Source organism: Astatotilapia calliptera, chromosome 22 (assembly GCF_964374335.1).
Source record: "Astatotilapia calliptera chromosome 22, fAstCal68.1, whole genome shotgun sequence".
Lineage (NCBI taxonomy): Eukaryota > Metazoa > Chordata > Actinopteri > Cichliformes > Cichlidae > Astatotilapia > Astatotilapia calliptera.
In genome coordinates this window covers 663,331-675,000 of record NC_137442.1, presented here as the reverse complement: position 1 = coordinate 675,000, position 11,670 = coordinate 663,331, and the positions used below count along the sequence as shown (strand labels likewise).

The 11,670-nt window shown below is 45.9% G+C and overlaps 1 protein-coding gene across 1 annotated transcript in view; it reads right to left on the bottom strand.

Annotated features, from left to right (window-relative positions):
- The window catches only part of LOC113014725 (cell adhesion molecule CEACAM5-like), a 20,153-nt gene extending 9,442 nt beyond the window's left edge, over window positions 1-10,711 (bottom strand). The window contains exons 1-6 of the mRNA XM_026156438.2: window positions 10,372-10,711; window positions 9,911-10,228; window positions 7,460-7,623; window positions 7,215-7,344; window positions 3,183-3,452; window positions 1,291-1,572 (exon numbers count right to left, since the gene is read on the bottom strand). Of these exons, the coding sequence (XP_026012223.2) occupies window positions 1,291-1,572; window positions 3,183-3,452; window positions 7,215-7,344; window positions 7,460-7,623; window positions 9,911-10,228; window positions 10,372-10,426 (1,219 nt within the window). The 5' untranslated portion in view covers window positions 10,427-10,711. The remainder of the gene's footprint in view (window positions 1-1,290; window positions 1,573-3,182; window positions 3,453-7,214; window positions 7,345-7,459; window positions 7,624-9,910; window positions 10,229-10,371) is intronic.
- Window positions 10,712-11,670: the final 959 nt, after the last annotated feature.

The following is an 11,670-nucleotide window of genomic DNA, read 5'->3' as shown; positions in this document are numbered from 1 at the left end:
AACACTCAGCAGTCGCCTCATTGTTCTGACACACACAACAACACTACTGACTACACTACACACTGACTACACACCGACTACACACCGACTACACACCGACTACACACTGACTACACACTGACTACACACTAACTACACACCGACTACACACTGACTACACACTGACTACACAAGATTTGCGCTAAACGTCTCAAACACGCCGTCACTCCTAAAACTTCCCCCATTTCTTAACAACTAGATGCCATGTTTTGATTGGTCGACATGGTACTTTTTTGGACGAATAGGAAAGGGTGGGGGGTTGGTGTTGTCTTTGCTCACAGGCTTTCGAGCGTTTTCCTTATAAAACGCCGTTTTTACCGTTTCTTCCCGCAGTAAATATAAACAACGACAGTATTCAGGAAGAAAACCAAACATTGCAGATATTTTATCATAACTCTGGTTTTACGTGGCCGATCAACACAATTTAAAAACTGGTATAAAGTCCACACTTTGTCCGTCAGTTGTTCCGTCTGTCCTGCTCACAGCTCCAATGGTTGTACACGTTGTCATTAACGTGGCTTCACTCCACATCAGCCGCTTTGCTAAAACACCGGCACATAAGGACGCTGTCATAGCCTGTCAGCCACGCTGATTAGCTGCGTATATACGAATGTGAATCGCATCGTTGGCTGGACTGTGGGATAAGGTGGCATCGTTCTGATCCCATACGGGAGCAGCCAGTCACTGACTCACACTGCAGAACAGGATTGTTGAAGTTTTAATGTTATTTTTCACTTCAGGTTAGTTTTTTTGTGCGCAGTGCAGATTTTCTGTGCAGAGGCCGTGCCAGCAGTGCGCAATTGCGCACGCGCGCAGCTTAGAGGGAACGTTGGTTATGAGCAAACCTCACTTCTGATTCAGGGACATTTTTCAGTTGGCTCATGTAAAAAGCCTTTTGCAGGTGTAATTAAAGGTGGTACTACCTGATTAGAAACATATGCTCTCGATACACAGACACTGGAAGGTTACTGACAGAAGACTCTTAAATTAAGCACCGGATAGTGAAAGAACACAGTCCAAGGTATTACATCACGATATTCTTTGGAAATAACGACAGTGAATTTAAAAATGGCACGTCTTTGTTGCTGGAGCTGAGCTTACTGTCTCATATTTATACCTGCCGTGGATGGGACAGTGAGTGAGGCGTGTGCAGGACCTCTACTGTCTGACTAACACTGTGTCAAACACAGGCACATGAATGCATACAGCCCCACACACATGTTCGAGTATCTCAGCAAAGCAAACACTTACAGACGACCCGCATGTTGTAGTGGGCTTCTTTGCTGCTGACGGCGTTGCTGACCCGACAGGTGAACCTTCCGTTGTCGTCCTTCTGCAGCGGGCTGATCAGTACAGAACTTTCATCAGCGGCAAAAACCACACGAGGGCTGGAAGGCCCAAGAGGTTTACCATCTTTCAGCCAGTCTACCTTCCCCACAGTGCCCCCCGTCGCCTGGCAGCTGAGGTTTGCCGTGCTGTTGCTGGCGATGAGGTCACCAGTCGGACCGATGATTTCAACACTCGAGATTCCCTCTAGGAAAATTAAAGGGAGACACAAGGATGATAACGGTCTTCCTGTGTTTATTATTCTGATTTTACTGTGATCATTCTATTTTCTGGCACATATTACATCAATTATTAAAGATACATAAAGAAGTGATCAAAGTGCAGTAAGGACTGTAAATACAGTCAGGATAGTCCAGGTGTGAGCATGTCTGAGAAAATGACCCCACTCTGCGCCTGATTTACAACCTCGGCAGAGCAAATTCCTGAGATGCTTCTGTCTTAGGAGCGAGTTTGAAGTCTTACCAGTAACAACATGATGTTCGTTTTCTAACTTACGGTCTCGTTCAGCAGAAACAGACAATAGAGTCAGGGCGTGGCAGGCCTTTGACTGACATGCTGCAACAGCGTGAGCATGCCTTTGCCTCCGTGTCTTAGTAACGTCTGATTTCAAAAACAAAAGACGCCGATGGCCGAATGCCAAAACCTCATGAACCAGTGAGCGGCAAGCTGGATCCAACACGTCCCACAATGCAACTGCACAGGGTTTCTGATTAGAGCCACGTCGCCTGCTAAACAAACACGTTCTCACTCCACACCTCCAGGTAGGTTGTCCTGTGATTGGGCGGTACACGACGGCTGCGGCAGCCAATTAAAGTCTGTTTTGTGAGCATCGTGACCTCTGTGGAGGTTGGAGGCTTCGACAAACTAAGAAACCTGATGCTTGAATCCTTAACTCGGACATTTAAAGCTATTAAAAATGAGCATAATTGTAGGAATTCTAAAACTTTGAACTCCGTGTACTCAAACTGACATGATCCCAAAGTAAGGGAAGAAGAAACATCCAACTGAGGGAGAAGAATGGGGCTAACCTTTCATTCTCTCTCTTGTAGTTCAGGCTCTCTTTACCGTTTGCTTTCCACTGATAAGAGCACCAACAGGCTCCGCCTCTTTTTCATCGGCCTGCCATCAGCCCTCTCAGGTGTTTCTGTTATGTTAGTTTCATCGTCTCAGTAATCTTGAGTCATTTTATGATCATTTGGGGGCTTGTCTATGATTTGAAGGCTTATAATCAATGATGTCCATTTTTAATTCACTAAGACTAACACAAGCGTGGCCTAGCAGCTGCTATAACGTTTGTGATTTTTACGCTTTAGGCTACAGTTTATCGTTTCAGCCCGCGAGAACCCTCCGTCATCAACAAAGAGAAACTCCTCAGGGCACAAACATGAAACCGGCCTCCAACCCAGCAGGTTTCTCACAGGTCTGCCAGCCCCACAGCACAGCCAGCTTGAAAACAACATCTTTGAAAAACATGAAGAAAACGAGTCCTGGGCTGTAATGACAGACGACTCACATTTTCTGTTAGCACAACGTTTCAACACCTCACAGGTGAAAACTGTGACGAAGGTCACGAGCACTTATTATGACTCATCCTTTAAAAGCCTCGGACAGAGAAAAGAGCAGGAGTCCTTCAGTATTATTTTCCAGTGTAAGAAAATCAGCACTGCTCAGTGTCAGCCATTCTTGATCTTCAAAACTGGCTAGGTTACTTTTAAACATGTAACACTGTCAAAAGTGTTAATTTAACACTGGAGATTTTGCTGTGTACAATGACCCCACTCAGCCACGTCACTCACCCATAATGGTGAAGGAAACAGCCGGGGAAGGGACGCTGCGTTTGCTCTTGGGATTTTCAGCCCGACAGGTGTAGTTAGCCGCCTCCGTGTACCCTTTGATCATATCCAGAGTGAGGACGGAGCTGGAAGTCTCGATCCTCATCCCGTTATAGTACCACGTGAAGGAGGCGGGCGGCAGGGAGCTGGCCGAGCAGGTCAGGTTGAACGTGGAACCAGCCTGGATGAACTTGGGTGGATTTGCAGGCGTGATGGTGACATCATCAGGTCCGTCTGTGGAGAGGGGGAGTGCAACATGACTGTAAACAGTTTGTACTTCATCATTAAACCGACTGACAAACCAGCAGCTCTAATCGCCAAGATGGCAGCAGCAGAAACGTGATGGGTGGAGTCAGTGACTACATCCTTTCATGTGACATTAATACAGAATGACTGCAATAATTCCCTTTTACTTACTTTCCCTTATTGTTTGATAATTAGTGCTCAGAGATTATAATGAAGTTCTCTTTTCCCCACCAGTAAAACTCATCTCACCTCATCTTCATCGCTTAGTAGACCTGCAGGAATAACGAGCTAACAAATCAAGCACAGTCGTCCAGGCCTGAGACAAACTACTGCTTTAGAACAAACTCCATATGGTTGATTGTTTTCCTTTAAAACACCACAGTGAACACAGTCCAGCATATATTTGCTCGTTGTGACTCCAGCTCTACAAGAACAGCTTTTCCAGGCTTGTAGAGAAACAGATTTCGCCCCCATGGCTAACTGGGAGTTCCTTCCAGACCCGATGAAGCCGTCAGCTTCATATTAATTAATAACAGAGTTCAGCAGCAGTCGCTGTGGCTTTTCGCTGCCTCTCAGGTTAGTCATGCAGGAGTGGAAGTGTGTACACAGTGTGGTTAGCACAGACTGAGAGGGCGCGCCGTGCAAACACACAAACACACACATGCCTGCGTGTGTGAGTAGCAATGGTCACGTCTCACCCAGCAGTGACACCTCTGTGCTTACTGAGGACTTTAAATGCCGGGGTGTGAAGGACCGACCGGGCCTGACTCATGTTTGACCTTTGTTGTGCGGCAGGTGTGGAGCTCATTCGCTCATTCAGGTGCAACGTTACAAACAATGTAAGAGTAAAGACCGGGCTAACTGTCCAACTGCCACAGCTAACAGGAAATACCTGTACAGGAATGCTAAATATGCAGGTGTCACGAAACATGCCAGCATTAAGAGTATGCATCAGAGAGCCCTGAAACAGCAGGTCCCCCTCACAGCTGAGCTCGCTCTTTGGGAAACACAAATGTGAGGGCAGCGAGCGTTTGCACGTGTAGCTGAGATACCACTGCATATATTTGATTTGTTATTATTTAAATGGAATTTGTGTAATACTAAGGTTCCACATGTCACTGTTACAGTGGGGCACTAATCAGTGGGACACCGCTAGTAAACATGTTGCATGTGTGGGGGTTCCCAGCCACAGTTGCATGGACTCCACAGTGGTAAGGCACGTTCTCTGTAGCTCCTCCCCCTGTACTAAATGATACGTTTAAATGTGGCGTTTTATTATTAGTATGAGTTCTGAGGGCTGAAGGTTCCCAAAGTGCTTTTGATTACTTTGAAAGAGGAAAATAGGAATGGAACCTGCTTCTTATCCATTAAACGCTCCTTTATGTGTTTTCACTCGTGCTAAAGGGAGGAGCTGCCAGAGGTGTGGACTCGAGTCACATGACTTGGACTCGAGTCAGACTCGAGTCCAAGTCATGTGACTCGAGTCATTAATTTTATGACTTTAGACTTGACTTGAAAAAATGTTCTAAGACTTGTGACTTGACTTGGACTTTTACACCAATGACTTGGGACTTGAATTGGACTTGAACCGGTTTACTTGAAAAGACTTGATATTTCACCCCAAATATAAAATTTAACATGCATATTATATAGAGATTGAAAATGTGACGTCATTCACGGGTAGAACCGCAAAGGATTCTGGGAACTCGTGGCAAGCGGTACTAGCGCACGCAGGCTTTCAATTAAAATCAGCTATACAGCGATAAAAAGAAACACAAAAATGTCAAGAAGCTGTTGTATTATTAACTGCAATAGCCGGTCGCATGACAGCCACGGGAAGCCGACGGGTAAAGAGATCGGTTGTTATCGGATTACGTCGTTGAAGAGAAATTGTTCGAGCCATGTTTCCGAAGTAACAAAGACGCGACGGATGGCCTGGATTGCAGCCATTCAAAGATCAAATATAACGTCCCAGAACACTCCAGCTCACAGGTTAGTCTGCTCCAAGCATTTACACGAAGGTCAGTCTGCTGTTGTAGTTAATGCGTCATTTTTCTTAACATAATTGGTGATATAGGTTACAAGCAAGAACAGAAATGGTCGCGCTATGCTCCTTTATTTATTGTGTTTATTGTGCATAAATAGTGAATTGTCCTGACACAATATTGCGTTTCGCTTCTGTTATTATGGTACACTGACAAAAACATATACTTTTATTCACAGGATAAAACAGGTTTTTTGTATCACTAATTGCCCAGTACGATTACAGCATACAGTATTATTGTCACTGCTACATTTCTGTGATGCTACCAGAAATTATTTCCACTACTAATTAATTACCGTTGAGCTCAAAGGTCCTATTAATAAACTGTTAACGAATGTGTATTTATGACGACGATTTGTGAGACTGGTAAACTTATGATACGTACGATGGTCTTTCGTTCTACACGGTGCATTTCAAGGTCCTGCACCCATCCGTCGGTAAACTGTACCTGGGCTTGTTGCAGTGACCTGAAGTTACTAAACTTCATGAGTGTATGCACTCACTCCAAGAACCGTATGATTATAAATATGCATATAAATATGCTAAGATGAGATAGCTGACTTCATCTAACTAGCAAATGTTATCCAGGCTACGTTGGTGATACAGTTTTTTTTAATATGTATGATATTTTTGTCATGCGATTTTAAAGCCGGTCCTACAACCGCATCCAAGAATAACATGCAGCTTATCTCAGAACTGTCGGTGAAAATTATTCTTGGAGCTAGGTTTAATTGAGCTGCATTTTAAAGAGGTGCAATTTCACAATTTGTGTATATTTTCTAAGTTCACTATTTTGTCATGTGTTGAGAAAAACACAGATTTTAAAATTACATGGTCTAATATTTACATTTAGCATAACTGCAACATTATTTTTTCGTTTTTTTTTAAAGACTCGAAAGGACTTGAAATTCAAAGTTTCAGACTTGTGACTTGACTCGGACTTGCCTGACATTACTGACTTGAGACTTGAGGATAAAGACTTGAGACTTACTTGAGACTTGCAAAACAATGACTTGGTCCCACCTCTGGGAGCTGCTGCTGTGTGGGTCCACTGATGTTGCTGCTGCTGCATTATATCTTTTATAATGTAAAGCCAGTTTTGCAACCAATTCCTGTTTGTAATCACAACGCAGTCTGCCATTAGATATCTGCTCCAGGGCGGTGATGAGCGCGCAGTCGTTAAATGACGACGGCTCATCTTTCAGAAAACTGCAGTCGGGACTTTTGTGGCAATCTGCCAAACTAGAATTTGTGTTAATCTGTGTTTTGATGCGAGGTCGGTGATAGACGGGAGGTCACGAGATGAGCGGGAAAATAAGCCCACGGCTTTCATGTCACGACACGTCAGCAGCCGAGGACGTCTTTCCAAGAAAACTGCAGTTTTTGTGGAACAGCAGGTGTGTATTACAGTTCCAGTTTCCCCCTCTGGGGACAAAAACACCTCCTTACACATCCAACGCTCGCTGACTTCCACGGCCAGCTTCCAGCTTTCTAAGAGCTGAGCACAGACCTGACGGGGCTGAGCAGCTGAAACCGTCTGCTGCGAGGATGCAACCTCAGCCGTGCTTCCACATCTGCAGAAACTCGGCGGATTCTCTGCTACACTTCCTGTTGCGTTTGCTGCATGTCTGCCGAGTAACACCCAGACTAAAAGCCTCTGGTATTGTGCTCTGAACGGTGTCATGCAGTCCGGCTGCAGTACTTACAGTAGACGGTGAGGTTGAAAGGGGTGGTGGTAGATTTCGTTGTCAGCGAGTTAGATGCTGTGCAGTAGATCGGACCCACCAGGTCCGTCCTCAGAACATTTTTGATGGTCAGCACGCTGGACGAGTTCGTCTGCGATACAAACCCGAGGACAGAAGACAAACAATGAGGATGACTCAGGTAGAAGTGAAACACCGACCCAAAGATTCACATCAAACAACGCAGAAACAATCAGGGTTGAACTGACCTTTATCTCTGTGATGCGCGTGCCGTCGACCACGATGGGCACGCTGCCGTTGATCCATTTGAAGCTGAGCGAGGAGCCTATAGCGCTGCAGGTAAGAATCACAGTGCTGTTGTATTCAATGGCATCAGGGACGTTGGACTTGATGTCCACGTTGGAGACGGGCTCTGCAGGGAGGAACCAACACAGCAGCAGAGGACAGCATGAGCACAAACGTTCTTTCTGATTTTTTAAGGATTTTTCTCCTCGCAGCTTCCAAGAATGAATTGTTATTTTACATTTTGTCCTTTCTCTGAATACTCCACACCTTTTTGTCTGGCAGAAATGAGCTAAACACACCCAGCTACATCGTTTCTCCTTTGAATGAGGGCCTTATGGACGGTGCAGAAGCAGATTAAGCACTGCTGGATTGTTGGTTTAAGGCCAACGTTTGCATCACCTCCTCGTTTGTAGATGATGACTAACCAAGTAAGCATCGCCATAAAAGCTGAGCAGAGTTAAAGCAGCCTCTGTGTGCGAGTTAGAGCAGGTTGGGGATCTCAGCGAGGTCTACTAGCACTGCCTGCTGCCTTTGGCTCTCAGAGAGGGGAGGCCGACTCAGAGGACAAACATAAAACATTACTTCCTTTTCTAATTGGTTGTGAAGGACACAGGTTTGATTGGGTCGAGCCTGCTCAGGCCTTGCACTAGTTTGGGACTGTGTCAGGGTGTGTTAAGGCGAATATTTCCACAGATTAAAATTAATCAGCATCTTTATTTGTGAAATCCTACTACAAATGAGCAGCCAGCGGCGCAGGCCGGCTTCTCTTCATACAATTGTGCTCTGAAATCGTGATGAAGACGAAAGAGAAACAGAAGCAACCGGCTCGACTCGTTTGCAGTAATCCTGGAGCTACTGTTCACTGGTGATTAAGCAACAGTGGGTGTGTGGGAACGCAAAGGAGTGGAAACCAGTCGGCCTTCAGGAGCTTCACACCATCGCTACTTTGAGATTACTGTTCTAGGATCGTTTGGCTGATAACAGATAAGCTGACTGATCCACAGGAACATTAAAGATCCACTCTGGTGCAAAGAGAGTCAGTGGGTGTGGATATTTGAATTTGTGTAATTACTCCAGAAACTGCTTTACTGATTTTATCAGGCAACAAAACCAGCACATGATATAGATCCATAATAACTAGAGTATTATTGGTCAGCAGAGGTACAGGAGACAGAGAGACATGAGGGCACAGCTAACATGAAGGAAGCTGTTTGTGTTTCTCTGATTTCACTGGTGATTCTACACATGCAGCTTTTATGTCCCCGTAACAGCAATCAAGTTAGTCTTCTCTAACGTGACCTCCAAAATAAGAGCCTGTAGGCATGCTGGCAGGCTGAGTGGCAGGATGTTCCTGTTGGAGGTTTGTCATAGTTACAGCCAGCTCACATCACCTAATGATGCTGCTACTTTACAATCTAGCGCACAGATCAGTATGAAGCCAAGCTCTCTAAGCCAGCCCACAGCTGCTGCTGCACCTGCAAGCTGCTTTGTAACCCACCTCCACTCACAACAGAGCTCCAGCCATGAGGAGAACATCAAGCATCCACCACACATCCACACTGTCTGTGCACCACACACTCTGCTCCTTCTTGTTATCACATCCTCATCATCGAGCAGCTGCAGAGCAACACGAGCAGCGCTGCTGTGGTGACTGTCAGCCTTACTCTCCTCCTTATGCTGGTTTGGGTCTCCAGCAGCTGCTGAAGGACACACCTTGTTTTTGAATGTGAGGTCAGAGCATCAGAGCTGACACACACACACACACACACACACACACACACACACACACACACACACACACACACACACACACACACACGTGTTTTCACATCTTCGTGGGGACGTCTAACTGACCTAATGCTCTCCCCAGCCCCTGACCCTAACCCTGGGCCTAAACCATAACCTAACTGTAACCCTGACACTCAAATCACGCAGCTGAGTACACACGGCCACACTGACTGGAAGGTGCAGCGTCACGAGCCACGCCCTCACACACTGCTGGTTATTTGAAATGAACAGAGTTGTAAAGGAGCTCGCGCACCGGCAGTGTCGCGTTCACCTGTGACAAAGCAAACTTTTCCTCCTCCAGACTGCAGGGATAAGCAGGCGTGGCTCGCAGCTAAATCCCAACCAAACTGAATTTAGAAAAGTGGGCATTTTACGGGCAGCTGTCCCGTGGGTACGTTATAAGCCCCAAACTACACGAAGACACTTTCTGTATTTAATAATCGCGCCAGCACTGCTGGGTTGTTGGTTCGAAGCGACTAATGAAACACAGGGAGGAGGTGGTCACGTACAGCAGTCTGTTCCTCACCGTGATCAGCTCCGCACTGCTGCAGTCTCACAAGCTTCCATTTGTCTGAAGCCACACCTCTGCAGGTAACCGCACAGGTATGGCACACATTACTACTCACCGACCACCTGAAGTTTAGTCTCTCCGGCTAGAGTGGTATCAGATGTTATCACAGTGACGGTATAGTCCCCGCTGTCCCCAGGCTTCAGGGCGGACAGGGTCAAGGAGCCGTCGGTGGGGTTAAGCGAAACTCTCCCCGTGTAAGCTGCAGTCACTCTCAAATTTCCACCAACAAATGTAGCCACACCATTTAGGTTATTGAAAATCCAGGTTATGACGTCGATATTCTGGCTTGTAATCGTAGTTTTCAGGGTGACATTTCCCCCCACAAGTGCAGACACGGGACCTTCGGGCAGAATGCCCTGCTCCACGCAGCATCCTGCAGAGAACAGCCCACAGAGGCACATTAGACAATAATAATAATAATAACGAGAGTCAGGGAGAACATGTGCACACAGTAAAACTACGAAAAGCTCATGAAGCAGCGGAGCGCACGGAGCGCTCGGAGCTTAATCCTCTTACCGAGCAGCGGCAGCAGGAGCAGGAGCAGGAGCGACTTCAGGGAGAGCGGATCCATCCGGACGGTTCAAGTGTTCCCAGCAGAGAGACACGGAGGAGACGCGGCAGTACCTGCTGCTGTTAGAGGGATACACCCAAAGGTGAACGCGCACACGCAGACTCCCTATTTATATGCAGCCCGCCCTGCGTCACTCTTCCTGTTTCTTAAAGAGTTTAGATTTAAACCCTCCCACCTCCGCGCTCAGGTGCACCCCCCCACACACACACCTTACCTCTGAGACCACCGAGCGCGGTCTTCTGCTGTCCCCCGGCCCCCTGTGCTCACGGTGTGTCTTTACTTTGGGGGTTCTTGTGTTTGTTTCTGGTGTTTTTGGACACTGAGTGATTCCTAATAAAGTGGATATAACTCGTGACTTTACTGTTAGAGTCGTTTCCTGGAAATCAAACAGCATCTGCGGATGTTATGAAATGAACGTTGGATGAATGCATCATGTGTAACGCATCAAAGGCATGTCAGACACGTATGAGTTAGCCCATCTCTAACCATAACTGTGGTTGAATAGACTCACAAAGAAAGTGGACCTGCAGTTCAGTGAGGCGATGCTTCCACTCAGTGGAGAGACACTCAACGTGGAGCTGCGCTATCAGCTGCAATGATCACACTAACACCTGCATGAAACTTTGTGGAAGTGAACAGGAAGCAGGCAGAATTCATTACACAGAAGTGTGTCCGCATTACGCCAGGGCCGAGTCCAACACAGTTTACCTTTGCAATGCATTGAAGTGTTTTCTATGACCTTATTCAAAAGGGTAAACTTGTATATATCCTAGGGTGACCATATTTTGATTTACAAAAATAAGGACACTTAGCTCAGTCATGAAGAACTTGCTTAAAGAAACATATTTAACATATTTAAACGACACCTCTGTGCGGTTAATGAATTATGAAATAAAATATGTCATATAGGTTTTACAAGTCAACAAGTGCAAAACAAAATATCCTCTGGAATTAAATAGTGATACAGAAATAATGGCTCATCTGCATAAGAAAAATTACCAGTATTGGGTCGGTATGAGGGCTGGACTGGGACAAACAATTGACCCGGGCATTTTGACTAGAGACCGGCCCAGCAGGTATTACAGGAGAAGCCATAAAGCCTTTGAATGAAAACGAACGCTGTTGTGACAGTGATGTACAGTCTTGTTGGTTTATGTATGATTTCTATACATTTTACATCATATGACCACTTTGGTTGTAAGATTCAGATAATAATTTAATAAAAGCGAGATATTGTTAATGCT